The following is a 23,545-nucleotide window of genomic DNA, read 5'->3' as shown; positions in this document are numbered from 1 at the left end:
ATATACACAATATTTACCATCAATATTTGAGTGGCACAATGCTTTAAGAATGAGTTCTTTTTGGCTCTCAGACCTTGACTTTTCTCTAGCATAAACAGAGCTAACAGACTATAAGAAGTAGAATTTTTGTCTAGGAAGAAGAGTTTTTACCCTCTTATTGCCTTGTGTACATGACATTTTTCCTTTCCTGAAGTTAGACTATAAAGTGGATAATTTGCACACTGTTCTCTAGTAGTCAATTTAATTTAATCATCCTGTCTTCACCAAACTGCAATTCCGGCAGTTGCACTGGGACTGATCTCACTACTGTCCTCACCAAAACAAATCTTCATGCTACAGAATTGCTAGGTGAAATTTTATAACCTTACATTGGTTATTATCGGCATTTAAGTTAGATGTTGATAATGGTCTCTTCAGACTGTCTGTGGATAGATATAGATGGACCCTGGCCTAAATAACAAATACAGATTTGTCCCACTTTTTAAAATCAAAATGTAACTGTGGTTTCAATTAGACAAGATAAACTTCACCCAAGCTCCTGCTCTTTTTGCCGTTTACAGCTAATCAGCAGCCACATCCTCCCCCCACCCCAAGAAGTAGCTGCTTTTTAGTGATGGGCAAAGTGGTTCCTATCTTTGTTAGTTGTACATCATTTTGAGGCCCCAATTCAGGAAAGCACTTGCTGAAGTTATTCTTCAGCCGTCATTGCATGTAAATGTATACTTGACCTTAGCCACAGGCTCAGTGTCCCAGTGACTTGAAGTGCTGTCTTGAATAGGGGCAGGCCTTCATTCATCACCACCTTCAGGACAAAAAGTACTATAGAAACTTATATTATTATTGTTATTGGTGATGACCCTTTTAAGGATCAAAAAGATTTCTTTTTTCTCCTTTGTTTTAGGTTTTGTTCATTCCAATCTGTTTTGAAGGCAAAAGGAATAACAGAAGAGTCCCTGAATATAAGGTAAGAAACTGGGAACTCCCCTAACATCTGATCTTTGTAACCAGCAGATTTAATTTGGGAAAGAATTGTACTCTAACAAAAACCACTAGAAAGCTACGTAATTTTGTCTTCCTTTTGTGTACTCAAAGACGTTATAACTATAAAATAGCCTCACTATCAAGGCATGAGCAATGTAATAAGTAGCTGGTTATCAGTAGTTAATTATTACTGATTATCTACTTAATATGATTATATTGGTAAATTCTTTATAGACAGCGTGGGAAAGACTGTTGAACAGACAACGATGTGAGGTTAGAAAGCTAATCCATAAAGGTTCTGTGTAATGGTCTATTTACTGGGCAGTTTCAGCAGACAGTGACAGATGTACCTACCGCACACTGTTGATTTGGTACAGATTATAACAACTTCATAATAGTTATCCCCACTTGCTGCTCCTCACTTACCCCCCTGTAAGGGAAGGGAATTTGTTTCTAAACATGCTGATATGACTGGGTTATCTGTGCTAAACACAAATTACCAGCACACCTAGAATTTCTCTTCAGCTGGATGTTCAGGAGCAAACATTAAGAGTTTGAAAGCTTCCCTAAACTCACCAGATCGCTTGGGCATGAATTCTAACAGGAATGGCCTTTCCACACTATTTCCATTATTTCCTGGTTCGCCTCTGCCCAGAAACTCAGACCGTTGGGTTCCAGATCATGCAGAGCTTTAGAGGCCATGTCATAAGCTGCTCCTGGACAGGTAAAGGAAGCTAGTTTAGAACAGTGGATGTGGGTGTCTTTGTGGGGAGGGGCTGTCCTAAATTAGTCAACATTAGGTATCAGAATCTACAGGCAATTGTGATTTGTGGGTCATGGCCCTCTGAGCTGTTATGTCAGGCTCTCTGCAAGCTCCTAGGTGTCTGCATTGGTTACACTTGGTCACATATTGTAGATTCCCTTCAGTGTCAGAACAGGTAATGAAAGCTCCAGCTCCAGAGAATAAGAGGGCAACCTGAGAGAGGGACCAGAACATTTATACCAGGAAGGTCAGGGCAATCTAGGTTATGTCAGTGGAGTAATATGGACCTCTAAGAAACACAAAGAAGGTCCTAGGCTCAGTGTGGAGCAGCACACTCTGCTCTGTACTGAGTTTCTGAGGAGAATTAAACAGCTCTGAAGAGAGAGAAACAGTTCAGGAGATTAGGATAGACTGATTGCTTGTTTATCCAGCCATTAATTTTCCTAGCCAGCCTGGATCAGGTCTGAACTTTCGGTGGAAGGGAGGTTAGTGTGAGAGGTTTGACTAACCTCTACATAAATTAAGGAGCCCAGGGCAACAGGAGTTAATGCATCTGTTCTTGAATCTCAAAACTGCATTTTGGTAGAGATTTTTAATTCCCATAAGGATCAGCCTGGAATTTCCTCCCCTGGAGGTGGAAGACCTTGCCTTCATTGTCCCCTCTGAGCAGCAGGAATAGGGACTCTGGTGTAGCTTGCATAACTCTGGACCGTATTGTAGCATGGACTGTAGGGCTGTGTGAAGCTTTGGTCCCTGATTTGATTCGGCAGCGATTTGGCCTGATTCGGTGGCCGAATCTCTGAATCCAAATCAAATGAGAGGACCCCCAGCATGCTCCCTGGCAAACCTGAACGTAGACTGGAAGTTCTTCTAGTCTACTTCTGGGCTTGCGGCCGAGCACATGGAGGGCCCCTTGCAATCCTGTGGGACACTTCATGCACCCCAGTATCACAGCGATTATGAGTCATGCCTGCTACTTCAAGGTATGTAGAAAAAATGTTTAAAGCTGTGTCTATGTCCAAATTGCTGATTCTCTGAATCAGCATCGAATCTTCAGATTTGGATTCAACTGAATCAAATCAGGGACAGTGATCCTAATCGACAAATTAATTCACTCTCCCTGACTCAGGCTGAATCTGAACCTGAATAGAATAGGGCCTGCTTCGCATACCCCTAATGGGCTGAGACACACCTGATTTCAACTGCCTAGGCAAAAGCTTATGGGGACTAATCCTACTCACCTGAGACCCCATCCTTTACTAAGTCCCTCTTACCCTATCTTCTGCTGTACTCTTTGGAGTGGAGGACCAAGAATTCTGTGGGCCCCTACACACTTGTAGTCTGTTGGAGCACAAACATGGATGCGCTTCAGCAGCCTTCCATGTTACATGTATCAGCATTGCTGCGTGTCTCTGTGCTAAAAAAATGGCAGCAGTGCACTTTGAAAAATAAAACATATTCAATGAGCTTTTAGTTCAAAGTGCCCCACTTCCATTTTTTCAGCGTGGGGATATGTGGCAGTGGTGATTCACATGATGTGCAGGCACTTTTTATTAGTGTGGCTCACGATTTAAAGCATCCAGTGCCATGTCCTGCACCATGTGTAAAAATGGCCTATGAGTTTAACTTAACCCGCCCCCACATGTTGGCACCACTTGGTAGTCAGAAAGGCTCCCTCAGAGGCTAGATTTACCAGCCATAGGAATCAGAATAGAAAAGTAGGGCTGAAAGGGATCTCCAGAGGTCGTGGTAGATTGGATTAGACCATCGCCATCCAAACCATTCCATACAAGTGCTTGCCTAGCCTATTTCTAAAATAAAACAATCAACCTTGTTGTAGAACTACAAGGGATATTGCATGGGAAAAGTGAAACACCCATCATTGTGCTGTACAGCTTGGTTACAGGAAGCATAATTCCATACATCACACCCTCTAACGGGACAGCCAGAATTCCTCTTTCTGTATCCCTCCATAAACTTATCCCAGCTCTTTTAATCTTTTTTTATAACTAAACAAGTTGTAGAGCTATGCTTCATTCTCTTGCTGCTGAGCATGGTCCTCTGTAATATCTATGGGCTCTTGACTGTAGAAGTCTTTCATTATCTCCCAGTAATCTGTGTGTGGAGGGGAAGGTTGGAGGGCACTCCTTAGTTCCAACTGTTATACTTTACAGCACATTCCAGGGATAGCTAATCCTACATCATCCCTGACCCATGTTTATTCAGACTGTTCTTGAAAACCTCGAAAGATGGAGTTACAACAACTTCCCTGGGTAATCTGTTTCACTGCCTCACTGTTCTAATAGTGAAGAAACTTTTCCTGGTATCCAATATAAACTTTCTTTGCTGCAACTTCAAGCACATGGCATGTGTCCTCCTTTCTGTAACAGGGAAAATAGATCTTCTTCTTCTTCTTATGGCAGTCCTTCAGGTATTTGAATACTGCTATCATGTTCCCTCTTAATCGTCTTTTTTTGCAAATCGAATATATCTGTCTCTTTCAACCTTAAAGTCCAGGGGGCCATGACATGCAGCAGACGCACAGATTTTTGATGCGGCTTTTATCTGACAATTTTGCCCACTCCAATTTTTCCTTCAGTGATTCTGTAAGGATGTACTTAGCTCTGAAGGCTAAGTACAGACAGTCAAAAAGCGCAAGACTGAATTGATTCAATCTTTGCAGGTTAATTCAAGCTGCATGAATGGCACATGCCCCCGGTGGCTGGGGTGGTGGTACAGATGCGCTGGAGGCCTTGGGAGCATGGCAGCGGTGGTGGGAACATAGTGGCAGTAAGCAGGGGAGCTCCTGCACATGCCACAGGCTCTGTCAGCAGTGAGGTGGGGGAGGCCGCAAGCGCTGGCAACCACCTGAAGGTGCCAGTGGCAGTGGTGGCCAGGGGTGATCGTGGACCACCCTCAAACACCTCTGATAGTGCCAGCAGAGCCTTTTTGCAGGGGGTGCACCCCCTATGCATCACTCCTGTTAAGCTGCATAGATTGATAAGCAAGTGGAGAAACATTCACTTTTGATTCTGGAAATGCAGCCACATGTCTGCAGCAGCTCAGGCCAGAAGCCAGGGATGCTAGAGCTCCCTGGTGGGCTGGGGTAGGCAACTTGGGCCAAGGCTAGGCAGACCACTCTGTAAGGGGTGGGGGTTGCAGGGGAGGTGCAAAGCATCCTGGGATTCCAGGGGACTTTGAGTTAACTTGAATCTGGAGGGGATCTGGGACAGTTCAATAAACTGATATAACTTAAATCAGTTAAGTCTGACACTACATCCATCCAGGTTTATCTTAAACTGGTTTCACCTAGTTTGAAAGCAGTTTATGTTTACTGAACTTCTGTTGTGTTATAGAAGTGAACTGCTTTCCAATCACTTATGCCAGTTTATGTGTAATTTCTGTCCTTAGCCTAAGAGTCTCTAACCCAGCTGCAGCTGATCAGTGGATAGTAGCCTGCCTGCCTGGGAGACTAGTAGCCAGCTGGAACAATAAACAGCTAATAAGGGTGGAATCACTAGGAGGCTTAAGAACTCCTGGAGGGAATGGTAGAGGAAAAGAAGGCTGGCTGCTGTGCTGGTGAGAATCCCAGAGTTAAAAATATGCCCTTTTCCTGTTGTCTGAAGTAAGACTGAGGGTTTGGTAGTTTGCTTCCTTGTTTTTTTGTTTGCTCTGTTTATTGAATAGACAAAATTGCTCCATGTAGAATAAAGTGGCCTGAGAACCTGAAACTGGAGCTGACTGGTCTTAGTCAGAGGTGTATGTGACCTGCTTAGATATGGTGGAGAAATTGGGCATCGTACACTTACCCAGAACCAAGGAGTCAGAAACTCTGTTAAAATGGCTAGAAGGCCTGCAATAGCAGCAGCTATACCTATAGCTACAGCTCTAGAAGCAGCACTTCCAGTGAGAGGAGGAACAGCATCAGTTGATGCAGCATCTCTTGGAGCACGAGACTACCCTCACATGGTTGATGTGTCACCCTGTTCTCAAATGGAGGAGGGTGGGATACTTATGAAGACAGGGCTGGCAGATGGTCTAGAGGCCTGCTTTGAGAACTTGGAGCAAGTGGCCACAGGAATTCTGGGCTCTTCAAATACCTCCTTTTTTAACCAGGGAGGCTCAGGCAGTCTACTGGAGCCTTGGGGCTGCTTGAGCCCAGGACTATAAGACTCTTAAGGCTGTTATTTTGGACTCCTGTTTAATGGATGAGGCACATTGCTGCAGATTTAAACAGGAGACATTTAATTCTGACTCTCAGCCCTGAGCTGTTGTCCAAAGATTGAAAGAGTTCTGCACCTGCTGGTTAAAGCCTGCGTAAAGTTCATCCTCAGAAATAGTGGAGCTGGTGGCTTTAGAACGCTTCTGGTCCATGCTACCTGTGGGGCCCCTGAAGCAGATCTGTCAGCAACAGATGTCCAGTTTAGATGAAGTCACTGCTATGGAGGTGGACTTGGACTGTAAGAATTGCCTGGAAGCCCAGCAGGGTCCAAGTTTTAGGAGACTGGGACCGTGGAAGAGAGACCACCTGCAACTGAAAGGAACTTTTTTTAGGATACCACCATTTGAGTCCCTGTCTTGATTTCCTTCAAGACTATGGTTCAGTGGACTGCCCTTGAAGGATTGCCTGGGGTAAAGAGGGAAACTTGGAGCAGGATAGCAGCCTCACAGTGAAATGGAATGGTTATTTGAATTGTTTTAAATATGGTCAAGAGGACCATCAGTGCAGGGATTATCTCCAAATGGACTATGAGTGTGTCTAAGCTCAAATATCAGGGGCATCAAGAGAATGCCCAGCTCTGAAGAGTTATGTGGTGTAGATTAAGATAGGTGATGGGTCTGGTAGACTTAGGATCTGGACAGACCTTTACATGTGAATGGTTTGTGGACCCCAAGGAACTGCAAAGGGTAAAATGTGTCTACGTGTTGTGAATATCAGACAGTACCTACAACCAATGTGAACCTAACTACTGGGAAGAAATAAGTTAGGATATTCTCATCACTGTGGCCTAACACCTGAGCTATCTAATTGATAGGTCAGCATTGGCACTCAATCACCAAACTGTTATGGTTGGCTTGGAAGGTTGAGATGAATTTGATTGATCCCAGTCCAGCCAAGCAGGAGTTAGAGGGGAATTTATCAGTTGCAAACTTTGCCTTTTAGACTCCACAGGGCCCTTGCCACCTTCCAGTGTTCAATTAACTCTGTCCACATTGGGCATATGCAGGTATGTATCTGGATGATGTGGTAATAATCACTAGCAGCAGGGACAACCACATCCAGGGGATGAAAGCAGCACTGCATTCACTCAGATTGGCATGTTTACAGCCAACCCAGCTAAATGCCTCCAGAGGGGCTCCCCTCATTGTTGTCACTGGCCATCTCACTCTTGTGACTTAATGTCACATGGGAGGCAAACCCCAGGTTGACACAGTGGTATCTGTCCCAGCAACTATATGCAGCTTTTCTACCTTCCAGCATGCTGTAAAAGTGCATGCAAATGCCAGCTTCCTCTCCCAAGAAGTGGGCAGCCTAGCCTTGGAAGAGTGTTTCTCAGGTTCTGCTCTTGAGGAGGAGGATGTGTAAGGAGGTGCTCAGCCCCCAAGGGCCTGGAACCTGACTGCAGCCGATCAGCTGTCTGTCTGGCTGAGGTGCTGCAGACCAGCTGCCATTCATAACCTCCTACTGAGAGTGGAGCCATAAGAAGGCTTAAGAACTCCCTTGGGGGAGTGCTGGAGGACAGGAGGGCAGGCTGCTCTGCTGGGGAAAAGCCCAGAGTTAAAATTGTCCCTCTCCTGATGCCTGAGGTAAGACAGAGGGTTTGGGTTTTGGTTGGTTGGTTGGTTGTTCTGTTTGTTGTGGAGACAAGATTGCTCCATGTGGAAGAAAGTAGTCTGTGAACCTGAAAGACCTGGAGCTGACTTGCCCCTCTAGGACAGCAGGGTAGATAACCTGCTTACACATACACAGTCCTTGTCCAAGACAGTGTGGAACTGGAACTGGAGCCTGAAAAACTTCACTTTACCCTCTTAAAATTGAAAAGCTAAGAACTTTCTACACAGAGTCTACTTATATAAAACTGGTAGCTTTTTAGTGATGTGACAACTTTTACTCTGTTCTTCTGTTTCTTTTGCTGTGGGCCCATTTTGGGCACATCTAGTGCTGTTATAGACCCACTAGAACCATGGCTCCTAACACCGTCAGTTTTTAAATGAAAAGAACTGCAAGGCAAATATGAGCAGACCTGTTTATTGGTTTGGGCTGGCCAGACTGTGTGTGACATGACAGGTTTAGTGAGGCCTGTGGGATGCTGCCTCTTCATCTCCACTCCGCTTGGTTTTCCTTTGCTGTAGAGTTGGGTGTCATGAGGGAAGAAAAGTTTGGCTTTCGTAGGGAGCTAGGCACTCTGCTCTTCAGCTTATTCAGCTTGTCCCTCTCATCCTGACACTTCTTCAAGCAGGGATGGCACAAGTCTTTCTCATCCACTAAGTAAAGTGATTCAATGCGCTTGATGGTGTCGACAAACAATTCTTCATCTGATGGTGTGGGAAAGGGGTTTCTTTTCACATTCAGCTTCTTAAGTTTTGGGAGCTTTGCCACACTGTTTGGGATGGCTGTCAAGTAATTGTCAAAGAGCCCCACTTCGTGTAGCTCCTTCAGGGCTCCTAGTGTGGTGGGGATGTTGTCGATCTGATTCAGGCCAAGGTTGAGGGAGCGGAGGTTCTTTAACTGGCTCAGTTCTACTGGCAAGTTCTTGGAGGTCAGCTTGTTATTGCAGATGTTCAGGTAGCTGAGGTTCTGGAGCATGCCTATGGTCTCTGGCAGCTTCTCGATCTGATTGCTGTGCAAGTCTAGCCAGCGCAGGTTCTGAAACTTCTCAATGCTGTCAGGGATTTTCTTGAGCATGTTCCTGCTCAGGTCCAGCTCATCCACATCAGCCAGCTTGAGGATGCACCTGGGGAAGGTTGTGATGCCCATCTTGCTCAAGTCAAGGCGGCGTCTTCCGTCAAATGTGATCTTGATGGAGTTTTTGGCAACCTTCAAGGTGATCTTTTTTCCTTTGGGACCTTTTGCCTTCCCCTTGGCCATTTTCCCGTGAGGAGAGAAAAGACTGTTGAATATTCTGATGGAGAAGCCCAAAGAGAATCTGTTGAGGCTGATATCTGGTAATCCCTAATTTGGAACAAAAAGCGACCTCTTTAGAAATTAACCAATGACTACTAGATTCTTTGCAACTCACATTTTCCCTAGGTCATGAGTTCTCAATTCAGGCATCATTACCTCCTCCTCACCTAAAAAAGTGTCACAAATAGAAATCAGGGGGTTGTGACCACCCTGCTCAACTCTTATGTATAAAAAGAGGGGTCACAGCTAGATCACAGAGGAAAGGAGACTCACCTTGGGAGAAGTTTTTCAACACTAGATTAGGGGACTAAAGGACTTTAAGAATTAGGATTTTTCAGCTGTTCAGTGAATCCAATTTATTCTAGTACTGAATGACGTATTGCCATCCATTGGCCATTTGAAGGCGAGAAGGAAATTGTAGGTCTTGTTCTGGTCTCCAGTGGACATTTGCTCGACTGAATGAAGCACACCAACCAGAATGACACTAGTTACATGAGATGCTCTGTGTCACCCAGAGTAGTGGTTTTCATAATTTTTTTGGCCACGTACCCCTTTTACTGCAAAATATTTCTGTTTACATCCTCTATACCCAACATGTCTCAGCTATTATGAAAATGTAGACACCTATCCGTTGGTAAATTGCTACATACCCCATTTTGAAAAGCAGTGGCCTAAAGAGCAGGTATAGAAGAGTTTTCCTTTCCTCTGGAGTACTATAGTTACATATGCTGTACAGTGGGATGAGGATTTCATCCCTAGTATTTAAATATATTTTAAGTACAAAGCTCAAGAGATTTGATGAATTGGGGCCTTAGTCTATGGATAAATACACAGGTTTGGGGAAGTTAGATCACATTTAAAATAGCCACCCTGATCTAAGGTAAGTTGGGAAGGGGGGTAGTTGGGGGGGATTGCTGTGATCAGGGGAGACAAGTAGGCTCAGAGAGAGGATTGTGAGTCCACAGTGGGAATGGGGGACAAGTGGGATCTGCTGGAGGGATCAGGGGATCACTAGGAGAACGGGAGTGCAGGCAGCATCTGTGGGAGGGATCAGGGGTGCAGGCAGCAGCCATGGGGGTATTGGGAGGCAGGCAGCATCTCAGGAGGATCGGGGATGCAGGCAGCATTAATTGGAGTGATGGGGTAACAGGTGGCAGCCACAGGAGGATTAGGGGGCCAGGCAATGTCCACAGATGGATCAGAGGGACAACTGGCATCCATGGGAGGGAATGGGGGGCAGGTGGAGTCCATGTGGGGACTAGGGAGCAGGCAGTGTCTGCAGGGGGAACAGGGGTGCAAGCAGGATCTGCAAAAGCGATTGGGGGAAAGCAGTATCTGCAAGGGGGTTGGGGGAGCAGATGGTGTCTGTGGGAAGGATCGGGGTAGGCAGTCTGGGGGGGGGGGCTGGGGGTGCAGGCTGCATCCATGGAAGCAATTCAGTAGAAGGCAGCATCCACAGGAGTATTAGGGGGAAGGCAGTGTCCATGGGGAATCGGGGGGGAAGGGTACGCAGTGTCTGTGGGAGAGACTGGGGACCCAGGTGGTGTCTGCACGAGAGATTGAGGGGCAGATGGCATCCATGGCGGGGATTGGGGGGGACAGGTAGCATCCATGAGCATGATTGGGTATGCAGGCTGCATCTGTGAAGGGATCCAGGGGCAGGCGGCATCTGTGGGAGTGATTGGGGGGCAAGTAGCATCCACAGGGTGATCAGGGAGCAGGTGGTGTCTGTGTGGATTGCGGGGGTAGGCAGAATCTATGGGGGTGCTGGGTGTGCAGTTGGCATCTGTGGGAGGGATCAGGGGGCAGGTAGCATCTGCAGGAGGATTTGGGGGGGACGGGTGGGAACTGCAGGTGGTTGGTGGGGTCTGGGAGAGTTTTCTGGAATCCGGGGATCTTGAGGGGTCTGGGAGGGAGATGGATGGGGCCCAGGGGCTATTTTTAGCCCCTGACTCCCTCTGGTGAGTCTACATCTCCACCTCTCTCACCCCTCCCCTAACTGATACTTATTTCGGCAAACACTGATAAAACTGGCACCTGGAGCAGCTTGTGGGAAACGGGGTTCGGGGGGAGGGTCTGGCTGGTTCAAGGTGGGGGGTGAGAAGTTAGGGGGCTATAAGTAGCCTGGTTTCGGGGTGGGGGTTAGGAAAAGTGTCACCATGGGACTGGGGCCAGTACCTGGGCTTTCCCAGCCCTGGGTCCGTGCAGGTAACTGTACTGAAGTTCAATGTACCGGTCTAAACTAAATCAATTAAATTTGAGTGTACATTGATCCAGGTCTATTTTAAACTGGGTTCCACCATTTTAGACCAGTCTGTGTGCACAAGCTTCTGTACTGTTACAGTTTTAGATTGATTTCCAATCACCAAGACTGGGTCTAAGTGTAAGGTAGGCATCTGGACAACCTAAGTTAGATTGGGTGGCCATTTTTAACCCGATTTAACCTCCCCCTAACCACCTGGAATATCTGCACTTAGCTAATACTAAAATAAACACAATACAAGGGTTAAAGCCAGCCATCTACATACTGTAATTTCCTTTGACTTTAATAGTGTTACAGAGGATGTCAGTCTAAGCACAGGTTGACGTAATGTGTTAAAACAAAAATGATTTGGGGTCATCTGCAGGAAGCTTCAGAAATTCGTAGATTTTAAGGTCAGAAGAAGCCATTAGACTGTCTGAACTGATTCCATGGATATTACCAGTGCTGTTACATTTTGCCTGTTTACTGCTGCACTGAGCCCAAAACTATGTTCGACTAAAGCATACCTTCCAGACGGGCATCCAAACTTGATGTGTGGACATATGGAGATGGGAAGTCCATCACTGCCCTTGGGATCTTTTTCTAATATTAATCACTCTACTTTTTAGGGTCTTAGCAGACATTACATTTATAATGTGATTAATGTATTAATCACACCGTAAAGAGTAACCCTGCCACACATTTAAACAATTAATGGCATGACAAAAATGAGAAACCAGTCGCAGTAACTTTCATTCAGTATCAGAATATGTGGAACATTTTTATGTCTAGTTTCCATCATGCCTTAAATTGAATGTGTGTCAAGGTAAAGCCAAGCCATGCTTCCTGATGCTGGCTGCATGTCAGGTCTTTGTACTCATCAGCTGGTGTAGGGTGGCCTGGGGACATCTCCAGTCTGCAGCCATCCATGCACTTGGTCCACAGCACTGGCAGCTGAGGATTGGAGAGCTTTAGGTGCTAGGACATGGGAAGCCTATTAATTGATGGGTTCACTGCATGCCAGCAAGTTGAAAGGGTGCCATGGGAATCACAGCATCAGGGACTAGTCCCAATACTGCACTTCTTGCCTGTTGTATGTTGTAAGGACACTGCAGGAAGTCCAGCATTGGGGACTGAGTCCCAGATGCTGGCCTCCCTACCCACCTGGCACATGAGTGGCATCTGACAAACCTTACCTTTGTTCTCAAAAATCACACATTCTGCTATACACGTGTGATGTGGAAGGACGTGCAGTTTTCAGGGTCCAGGAAAAAAATTGTTTGGTCATGATAGTATAATGAAATTAATGCCTGTCAGGAGCCTTAAAAAGACATGCTTTATTTCTCATTTGAATTAGTCTGTCTTTAGCTTTCTGCCCCTTCATCTCATTATAACCTTCTTCTTGTTATGACTTTCTCCAGATTAACTAATCATTCAGTATTCAGTACTTTCTTCTAATGAAGGTACTTATACACCATAATCACGTCACTTCTCACTCTTTTGTCATGAGCTCAACAGACTGAGTTCTTAGGCTGTCTGCATGGCATGTCTTTTAGCCCTTGAATCTTGCTTGTTTTTTTAGTTTCTTTCCTATGCTTTCTCCAGTTTTTCTTCATCCTTTTTTAAACCAGACATCAGAACTGCATAGAAATAGATGCTACAAAAGGGCCACATAAAAGTATACAAATCTCTTGGGTCCAATCACCTGGTCCAAAACCCACTGAAGTCAGTGGAAGCCTTCAGCAGCTCCTGCTGCGACCCGGAGAGCCAGATTCTCAAAATACCTTGTGACCCAGACGCCCTGGTGATAAAATAAGTTTAAAACACTCAGAAGGAAAATACAGCTGGTAAAAAATATGTTGAACTCAGCTGAAAATCCAGTCCATAGTAACTGACAATGATACATGCATGCTTAAAGTTAAGCACGTGCTTAAGTGAATTGCTGAGTTGAGGCCTGTTGTGATGATAAAACATTGTTTTCTCAGGGTTCCCAAGCGTGAGGACGTCTTTAGTAGCCTAGGTCATCAAAGACAACTAATAATAGGGACAAGTGGTAAAGGAAATAGACTAAATCACTGGAAATGACTGACAGCAAGAGAAGCTGCCAGGGAGATGCGAAGAGCACAGGTTACAGCTGGCTAATCTCTAGCTGATCCCGGTGCTCTGGCATTTAATTGTAAAGAGTCAAATCACAGCTTTGATAAATGATTGTTTGGGAAGCAATATGGATTTGTCTACAATACACTTCTCCATTAGAAAGGCTTCATTACAAACCCTTCAGGCTTTTTGGCTACTCATTAATCATGTGCAAGTACACGAAGGGGGAGCTCAGTCTGGAGATAAGGCATTTCAGCTCCTTTCAATTACATACTGTAGCCCAAAACAATTCTGAGGCAGGGTATTGGCACCAGGCCCCCCTCCCTCTTGGTCCTCTGAAATGAGACCGACCCTTCAGGAAGTTCTGCAAACAATGCAAGGCTTTAGTCTCACTCTCAATGCATTTCACCAGTTCTGAAGCCATGTTGCAGGATCTCCTGGAAAGGGGTTCAAGTGGTGGGTGCCCAGAAAAGAGGATTTAGAGGGGTTGAGGCTGTTCTCCATGACAACTATTTACTGAAGTCCCTGAGTTTGCCCAGGTGACTCTAGGAGCAGGTATGACCTTCAAACTCTAGCTTAGTGCCTCTGACCAATTCTAACAACAAACTTCCAGGAGTTTTAGGATTTGAAACAGTATTCCCATTGACTGTCCTTAGAGCCTTCTAGCACAGAATGGGTTGTGTCATCATAGTCACAGGCACAGGGTGGCACCTTATAGCGCTCCAAAAGATGCACACTTGCTGGGCAGACAGCCCTACTCCTTTGCCTGTATAGATATGTGATTAGCAAAAGGGTGCTGTTGCCTTGGGCTAGGGACAGGCATTCAGAAAGCCAGAGCCTGAATTGAATCAATCTTTGCAGGTTAGTCTAGCCTAGGTTGAACTAATTTGCAAGTGAATAGACATTCACAAAATGCAAGCACATGCCATGGCTCAAGCCAGGAGCCAAAGGGTGCTAGAGCAGCCCTGGGGTGCAGGGAAGCTATGCTGGGAGGCGGGGCAGGTGGCCAGCCCCCACAGTAGCCTGAAGTGAAGGGATCAGGTTTAATTTCCCCCTCCCTGTCCCCATCGGCACAGACCCAAACCAGGGTCCACCAGATGCTCCCCCTTCACTGCTGCAGTGGTGGGGCTGGGGTACGGTCAAACACCAGTTGGCATGGCCCCCTGAGGCATAGCGGGTAGGAGGGGGGTTATTCCCCCCTCTACCACTACTGCCCCTGGGAGACCACAGCTGAAGTCTGCCCACCCCAACTGCTTGCTCCCTATTTTGGGCAAGTGGCATGATAAGCCCTCTCATGCCTTCTCTGCCAGATGCTGGAGGGAGGGGGGAATGACTGCCTTCCCTGCCCCTGTGCCTAAGGGTCCCTGCTATCTGGGCTCTGCCCAGGCCTCTGATCCTGCTGCAGCAAGGGGGTCAAGGCCTGATGGGGCAGCAGCCCCTGTCCTGGTGTCTGGGGAGCACAAGCCTCTTCCTGGCAGGGGGGCTGCAGGTGGTTGGTCAGAACTGGTGCAGACTGCACAGGGTAAATGGCAGCACTGGGGGTCAGAGAGGGCCATGCCTACCTCTGGCAGGATAGTCCCTAGGGGTGTCGTGACCTCCCCTAGCGCCCTTGCCTACCGTGCCAAGTCTGGGTCCTGAACACACCCTCAATCTCGCCCGCCACATCTTTGATCTTATTATTATCAATGGGAGGCTGCCTTCTTGCCCCCTTGGCACGGGGTTGGTCTTGATACCATGATTCTAGGGCTACTCCTTGTGCCGGCCCTCGCCAGCCTGTCTCTGGGACTGTTGTAAGCAGCCCGCTCTCTCTCTTCGGGCTTCCCAGTAGACTTGCCCTTCTCTCCAGGGCCTTCCATTGTGCTTGCCCCCTTCTGGGCTTCCCCTTCACAGGCAGTGCCCTACTGGGCCTGCCCAATATCCAATATACGCGCCCTCTCCTGGGGCCTGCTCAATGTACTTGTGCTTCACGTGCTCCCCTGCCCTCTCTGGGCCCTTGCTCACGCTTCTCACGCTCTCCGCCCCTACCGGGGCCCTTACTTGCGCTGTTCACACTCCTTGCCCACTCTCAGGCTTGTGCTCGCGCCCTCCGCCCCCACCGGAGCCCTTGCTTGCGCCCTCCACCCCCACCAGGGCCTTCTGTGCCCGACTCGGGCTTCCTGTGCTTGTGCTCCTTGCACCCCTTGCCTGCACTCGGGCCTGTGCTCACGCCTCACGCGCACCCGGGCCTATGTTCGTGCCTCGCACACACCCACCCGCACTCGGGCCTTCTATGCCAAGGTTGGGGCTCAGGCGGCCTTAGCCTCACTTGGCCCCCAGACCCGCCTTCTCGGGCCTATGCCCCACTGGGGCTCTTCCCAATTGGGGCTCGTCCCAATATTGCCCCTGCTGGGTTGGGGTCGGGACACCCCACTGTGCGGCACCCTCTGTGGTGCTAAGAACTCCCACTCTTTACTGGGGAGTTCCTGATGCGGCCTCCTCCACCCCTACAGCCTCGCCTGGTCCTCCGGTGTAACTATAACTAAACAGAACTACAAGCCACACGGCTGTAACGTAACAATAAGCCTACCAGCTAGAACGTACACTCCTGTCAGGGCTCTCTCCCCCCCGCTTAGGCTCTTAGTCAGTCGGACAGCCATGCCATGTTCTACTCCACAGCAGAGTTGCTGCTCCTCCAGCTGCCAGAGGGGAACTGGCTCTAGCCTTAGCCTTCTCTGTTTATAAAGGCCAGGCCCTGCCCCCGGCAGTCAGCTGACCCAATTAGTATCCATAGTAACTGACACCTGCTGCCCTAATGAATGGCAGCTAAACCCATCTACTGCTATTCAGTAGCAGGCAGCCTAGCGCCCTGCTACACACCATTGTCTAGTAGCAGGCACCCTGGTGCCCTGCTACACCACCCCAAACCTTGCCCAGCACTACTACTGCCGCTCGCCCTGTGCAGTCTGTGGCAGCCATGCCCACCCCACAGCGCGGCCCCCATGCCAGGAAGAGGCTTGCGCTCCCCAAACACCAAGGCAGGGGCTGCTGCCCCATTGGCCTGCCCCCTTGCCACAGGAACACCTGGCGGACTCCGGCTTAGGTCTGTGCCGGTGGGGCAGGGACGGGGGAATTAAACCCCATCACTGGCCAGTTCACTCCAAGCTATGGCCAGGGCTGGCCAGACCCCTTCCGCTGGTGAAACGGGGATAGGGAGTGGGAGAGAATAAACTTCTTCCCTACCCCTTCTGGGTGTCCCTGTCTCGCCAGGCACCCATCCCTGCCTGTCCCTGCTCGGGCACTAGTGTGGGGAAGGGATTCCTGGTCCCCTGGCTCCTTGCAATTAATGTAGAGCTGAATGAATTTCTTTGGTTAAACATTTCTTCTCTGAAAAAATGTTGATTTATATTGTCTGGTTTTTTTGTTGTTGTAAATTTACCAAAAAATGCAAAAAAAATCTTAATATTTCAGAAAAGAATCAAACATTTTTTCACACATTTTGAAATAAATATTTTACTTTTTTCAATTAAAATGATTTCCCCAAAAATTTACTTGATCTTATTAAAAATGTCAAGCCCTCAAATGACACATTCTGGATTGAGAAAAATATTTTATTGCCCCAAATTAATGTTTTTCTGACTCTTCAACTCAATTGAATTTTCAGATTTAAAAAAAAAATCTAAGGAGGCCTCCCAAAAATGTTTTTGTTATTTCCAGAATTGCCAGCACACCAACAAATGAGCTATTCAGGCAGCTATGAAATTGATGTTGACTGATTCAAGCAGGCATTAAGGGGTGCTATATGCACTTCAGAACACCAGAGGGAGCCTAAGGAAGAAATCAGGAGGTAGAGCTGTTCCTTGAGGAATTAACCCAGTTTAAATTTTCTGGGGCGCAGTGTTTTAAATGCTGTTTGTCTTGGTGTAGGGATTGAACATGGAGCCTTTCAGGGGCTAAAGCACGAGAGACTATTGCTTGAGATAAAGCACTAGCTCTGTTTGCCTGCAGGCAGTAGCAGATTCATAAACCTCTTTGCATGCTGTGCTTATAAAAATATTTGAGGGCCTTTAAGAGTCTATAAGTTTAGATAGATACTTTGTGGGACATTTAAAAATCCTAGGCTTTTGCCTATTAAATATCTGGATCACGATGACTTCAACTGAAATGCAGCATCCATCCTGCATGACATTCACAGTGAACTTACCAGGGCGAGATCTGGCCCCAGGAAGTGTTCATACTTTTGAAGGGATGCATGCTAGTAACATGGTGATTGGGTTTCATATTTGAAGAAACAGCAGTCCTGAAGCCTGCTGATCCAGCTGAGCATTAGAACTCTGCAGCAGCATCAGGAAGACAAGGACAAAGGAATGGGATGAACGGCTCTCTAGTCTCTCCAGTTTTATTAACCAGTTAGCAGCCACAGAGCTGTGGTTGGAGATAGTGAGAGCTGGTTTAGCCACATCTTGTTTTCTTTAGATCTTCATAAAAGAGTTACAGCCCCTTTAGCCTTGGATATTAAAAATTCAGGCACTACAGGGCCCAGCTTTGTGGTAGCTGTTAATTATAAAAATTCCAGAGCATGTTTGCCATTGACACTTGCTGGGAGAAGGAGGGCTTGGGTTTGATTCTTGCTCTGCAACCTGAAAAATGAATCGGGAACAGGGAGAAATATCCTTTAACAAACACCATAGGTCATCCATTTGGTTCCCCCTGAGTCAGTGTTGTATCACAGCCTGAGAGTGGGGATGATGCATTGCAGGGTAGGTCTGCTTTCCAATCAAATCTGTTCATAATCCTCTTTATTAGTCATAGTCCTTGCCTAGTCCTTTGTGCTAGATTAGACTGAGTAGCAGCTGGGATTCATAGATGTTAGGGTCAGAAGGGACCTCAGTAGGTCATCAGGTCCGACCCCCTGCCCCAGTCAAGAAAGAGTGCTGGGGTCAGTTGATCCACAGTCATGGAGCCGGGCAGGGAACAGACTCCCCAGCCCTCACCAGCAGGGAACTCCCAGTGCCAGTTGTGTGACCGACTCATGACCACGGAGCTGGCACTGGGAGATAAGGATCTCCCAGCCTGAGCCCCATGACCATTTTGCTGGGGCTGGGAGATCAGGATTTGTAGGTAGCAAATTTACTTGAGATAAATGAGGTTTACTGCGTAGTATGTGCACACGTAGATGTGCATGCTTACTGCACAGTACATTATACTACTGCGCAGTAAAGTGTTTTGTGTAGACAAATCCACTGTGCAGTTAATTAGTCTACTGTACAGTAAAGTGTCTCATGTAGATGTGTCCTCTGTGTCCCCTGGAGCTGTGGAGTCAGGGTAGAAAGTTGTGCTTCCCTGAGCACTGGTTTTGCACTTGCAGTTGGTCCCTGAGCAGAAAGGTTACAAGGAAAAGGCTCCTTGTTTCCTGTTATCTTCTACAAGCCCATATAAGGGCCAAGCATGTCACATTGCAGCTTAGACCCTCTTATATGGGTCTAAGGGAGTATGAGCATGTATTCCACCTGCTAGAGGGGCGCATCTACATGAGATGCTAACTGCGCATTAGCCTAATAACACTGCGTAGTAACGTGCCAGGCAGAAACCATGTCAATATGCTACTGGGCAGTGTTATTAGGCTACTGCGCATTTAGCATCACTAAAAATAAATGTGTTGGTGCTACTGTGCAGTAGTGCTAGTTACTGCATATTGATTTAATACTTGGTTATCCAAGTATTAAATTCAATGCATGGTAACTATAGTACTTAATGAGTGTGTAGATGTGCCCAAGAAGGTATAATTTGGTCTGGATGCCATCTTTGCTACTATCCCAAGCTATCTTAAAAAACAAGCTTTCTCTTCTCTGGCTTCTCTTCTATGCTAAGGCTTCTCTGCTTCTGGCTTCTCTTCTCTACTATGGTTTCTCTTCTATACTAAGGCTTTTTTTCTCAGAAAAAATTTCTATTCCTTGGTTACCTTCATCTCTGGTCTGCTTTTAACCTTAGCTGCCACAGACTCTCTCCTGTTCAGACATTTCCCAACATTCAGCAACTTTCCTTCCCATCCTATGCCAATTTTACTATGCATCTATCAAGATATGGTATTTTCTTTGGGGTGGGGGACATATCCATACAACTGGGCATGCAGAGGTGCTATGTAGATAGCAATCAGTGAGTTATTAAATCCTTCGATAAATCTTTCCTTTCCATGAATTGCAATTTAGATTTGCCAAAAATAAGATATCAGATAGTAAGCTACCCATTTCCCACAAATCTGCTGGTTTAGAAAGCAAGAGAAAGCACAGCTTTCTGTTCTGTTTCCCATGTTTGATCAGCTGTATAGAAATGCCCAAGATAGAGATACACTTTAAAGCCAAACTAGTTGCATTTTGTTTTATGCCTTTTGTGCACTACTTGGCAAGCATTGTAAACCATCGAAGGCTTTCATTTTCCTGCTTTCCAGCTTGTTACTGCTTCTTTGTTGTAGGATATGACCTACTGAGAAAGAGATTAATTTACTGACTTTCTAAAACACAGACTCTGCTAACAGGCTGGCTTAGCTTAATTTGCATCCTGCATTTAGCAAGCATGAAATAGGGTTCCCCTTAAATTCCTTTAACTTTCTAGATTGCTTCAGAACAACCAGGTTGAACAGCCTGCAACACAAATACTTGTAAACTGATGCTTGCTGAGAATAGAACTAAAGTTTCATTTAAACAAGCCTGAGGGATTGCAGTGCTGCATGTAATCTTACCGGATGACACCAAGGGAGACTTTACACCAACCGGAGCCGCATCACAAGCTGTCTTTTTTTCAGTGGCGTTGGCTGAGCTTCCGTGCTCCGTCAGCAATCAGTCATCTTCTATCTAGTCTCCTCTGAATAATGAATTAACCTGTTCCCAGGTTTGTAAGTAAACTTCTTGTGCAGGGGGAATGTGGGCAGATTTGCTTTCCACACGCCTGCAAATTCTAAATCCTGCCTTCTTAAAAAAAATGGCAACGTTTCAAGAAATTGCTTGTTGGGGGAAAAGGGAGGGGTAGAAAGGATTTACCTAACTACAATGCCACTCTATTCAAAGCTACTTCCACAGCCTGTGAAACTTCTGTTCCTAAGCAACAGGAATGCTAGGTCCTTAGAGATCATTAGCATAACGTTTGGTTCCCACATACAAGTTCAAATGGGAGCCAGAAAGAACTCAGTGCTCAGGTGCTGGAAATGACAGATTGTAGTTTATGCAGACAGGGAGACTATTCTAACCAGATTAGGAGAGTAGAAATTTGCTAGCCGAAATCCTTAGCTGTTGGTTATAGTTACGTAGCCATATCATGAGACTCAGCTGTATTGTAAGTGCAGTTTGCTTGGATGTGTATTTCTGCCCTTCTGTCCATGCCAGTTCTACTAGGTATAGAAAAAGCAGGAAGGATCACTACAATTTAATCCTAACACTGCAGCAGATGGCACAGACTTCAGTCTGGAGTCATCTGCCTGTGATCCCTTGAGTTGTTTATTCTTTCAGGTCTCTCTGGATGAGCTTTTCCTATTGTGACTTGTAAATGTATTGCATTCTTCTCCTAGGCCTAGTTTAACAGCCTTGTACTTTTAATGTCTGGGTGGAATGGCTTCAAAGTGGAACCAATATGTAACTAGGGAAGAGAAATAACACTGATATACACTGGGCTCCTGGAGGTGCTGTCTTTCACATGAGATGTAAAAAGCAGGGCTGTGCAAAACACAATCATTTGGTTTTGACATCCATTTGCTGGGACAGTGTTTCATTTCATCATTTTGCTTTGTTTCATTTCGAAGCACTGTCCCATTTCGTTTTGTCAAAACCATTTTGCTGTTTCGCCCATATGCTATAATGGGGAATCATGAACATGCCTAAAACTTTGTCATTTCTTGCCTGATTTGTATGAAAATTGCAGGGAGGGTAGCCCCATCCGAGGGCATGGGGTCTGCCATGTTTCAAGGAGATAGGTGCAGAGGTTTCTAGGAAACTGCACCTCAAACCCTTCAAAACAACTGACACTTGCTGGCAGCAGCAGCCTCCTCTTATCTGGCCCACAGATCTGGGGGCTCACACCCCCAGGAGGAGTCCAGCACATCCCAGCAGCCTTTCTGGGGGTGCGAGCCCCCACACCTGTGACCCAGATGAGAGGAGGCTACTTCTGCCACCTGGGACCACTGCTGGGCATGGGCTGTGCCTAGCACTGGAAAAAATTGCTGCTAGCAGCCTCCTTTCATCCACAGCGCAGATCCGGGGGATGCTGGGCTGTGCCGGACTCCTCCTTGGGGTGCAAGCCCTGGGATCTGTGTGCTGGATGAAAGGAGACTGCCGCTGCTGGCTGGGACAGGCAGCAGCAGCAGTTTTCTCTGGTGCTGGGTGCAGCCCATGCCCAGCACTGGTCACAGGTGGCAAAGGTAGCCTCCTCTCATTTGGGTCACAGATCTGGGGACTTGCACCCCTGTGAGGGCCGTCAGACTGTGCTGGACTGCTCCCAGGGCTGCAAACTCCTGGATCTATGTGCCGGATGAGAGGAGGCTGCCGCTGCTGCCATCTGGGACCGGAGCTGAAGCCAAGTAAGCCCAGCCTCAAAAATCAAAACGTTTCAAAACTTGGTGATTATACTGTGACCATCTCTTCCCTGCAAATTGGAATATACAAAGTATCTTTTGGTGCCTTAACTTCTCTGACCTGTACCTGAGTGCTATATTTCAGCAGTAAAAAAATTATCCCAGTGTCTTGTTTAAACACATGGTGCAGAAGGCATTCTACAAATGTGCGATATTCTTTTGTACTTCCTTCCATTCAAAGGTCTCAAATGATTTGACCCAAATTAATTATGCCTCTGGGTGCTTCTTGTGTTGGATGTAAATATAATTAACCTCATTTTGCAGAGAAGTAAACTGGGGCACAGAGAAATGGCATGTCCAAGGTCTGACAGACAGAACTCAATACAGAAATACAGCCACAGTGTTCTTGAACCATACACTAAATATCATGCAGTCCTTCAATTCACAGGGAAAGGTTATAAGGTCACACAGACTAGTGTTCAAAAAGCACTATAAGACCATATATCTGAATGATGGTATAAAAATTCACACTGCTGACTGTTATTGTTTATATATTTGACATTTTTCCTTCATTCTTTGAGTAATGTAAAAATACCTGACACACGAGATAGGTAAACTGGAGTGCAAGACTATCAGAGATAGGCAAACTAGAAAAGTCAAATAAAGACAAGCAAGCCTTTTGGTCATATATTCATTTTTCAATCTCACATTTTTCAAGAAATCATGTTTCGTGAGAACTATGCTCTAGATATCCAGCCAGCACGTTCAGATATTTGTGAAAAAATCTGGAAGGTGAAATCCTGGCTTCACTCAAGTCAGTGTGAATTTTTGCCATCAACTTTGGTGGGGGCAAGGAGGCATATCATCTCTGGGCTTTGGCACTTAACCTCCAGACCTGTTGAGGTTTACCTATGTCTAATGCACAGAAACATAAACTACAAGTAGGGTGAGGCCATAGACTGATCAACATGACATAGGGAGTATGCTATCACTCGTAATCATCCAGCCAAACAAACATGGTTCTTTGAACATCCATGGTGCTCAACTGCTATAATGCAGCATCCTAGAAATACCATGCAGTAGATAGACACACATTTCTGTTCAATACAGATAAAAATTTATCCTCTCAAAAGAGTTCTTCCATTTAGAACTTTAAAGAAAAAATGCCTAGCTTCTTTTCAAAACATATTTCTTAAATGAACTCACTGTGTTATGGTTGCTGTCACTGTTGATCTGTTCTCAGCCAATGTTGGAGGATCAGGATTTGATGAAAGATGGCCAGGAAAGTGGGAGTAAAAGGCTTCAGTATCCCTGTAAAGTGACTAATATTCTAATCTCTTGTGAGTCATCACATTAGATGACAGAATTCCAGAATCTTTGGGGACAGGAGGAGCCAGCTGTTCCAAGCCACTGTATCCCAGCAGAATGTTAATGGGAAGAATGGTTGTTGTCTAGATTTCATAGACATCAGGGCTGGAAGGGACCTCGGAAGATCATTGAGTCCAGCCCCCCGCCCGAAGGGCAGGAAGTCAGCTGAGGTCATAGGTTCCCAGCAAGACAAGCATCCAAATTACTCTTGAAGGTGTTCAATGTAGGTGCTTGAACCACCTCCAATGGCAGGCTGTTCCAGACCTTGGGGTCTCGGACAGTAAAGAAATTCTTCCTTATGTCCAGCCTGAAATGGTCTTGCATGAGTTTATAACCATTAGACCTTGTCATCACTTGGGGCTCTCTGGTGAACAAACTTTCCCCCAGATACTGGTGGTCACCCCTGATAAACTTATAGGTGACCATCAGATC

At 46.3% G+C, this 23,545-nt stretch overlaps 2 protein-coding genes across 2 annotated transcripts in view; one reads left to right on the top strand and one right to left on the bottom strand.

Moving 5' to 3' along the window:
• The window catches only part of WDFY4 (WDFY family member 4), a 285,936-nt gene that overhangs the window by 197,018 nt on the left and 65,373 nt on the right, over window positions 1-23,545 (top strand). Inside the window, exon 47 of the mRNA XM_019556081.1 lies at window positions 902-964. Coding sequence (XP_019411626.1) covers window positions 902-964 — 63 coding nt within the window. The remainder of the gene's footprint in view (window positions 1-901; window positions 965-23,545) is intronic.
• Window positions 7,982-23,012, bottom strand: LRRC18 (leucine rich repeat containing 18). Its single transcript, XM_019556082.1, has 3 exons — window positions 22,952-23,012; window positions 19,925-20,153; window positions 7,982-8,838 (listed from the first exon to the last, which is right to left on the bottom strand). The coding sequence occupies exon 3, from the start codon at window positions 8,832-8,834 to the stop codon at window positions 8,064-8,066; it is 771 nt and encodes a 256-aa protein (XP_019411627.1). The 5' UTR covers window positions 8,835-8,838; window positions 19,925-20,153; window positions 22,952-23,012; the 3' UTR covers window positions 7,982-8,063.

This window comes from Crocodylus porosus, unplaced genomic scaffold (assembly GCF_001723895.1).
Source record: "Crocodylus porosus isolate Cpor-Errol unplaced genomic scaffold, CroPor_comp1, whole genome shotgun sequence".
NCBI classification, from domain to species: Eukaryota; Metazoa; Chordata; order Crocodylia; family Crocodylidae; genus Crocodylus; species Crocodylus porosus.
This window is presented reverse-complemented; position numbering and strand designations above follow the sequence as displayed.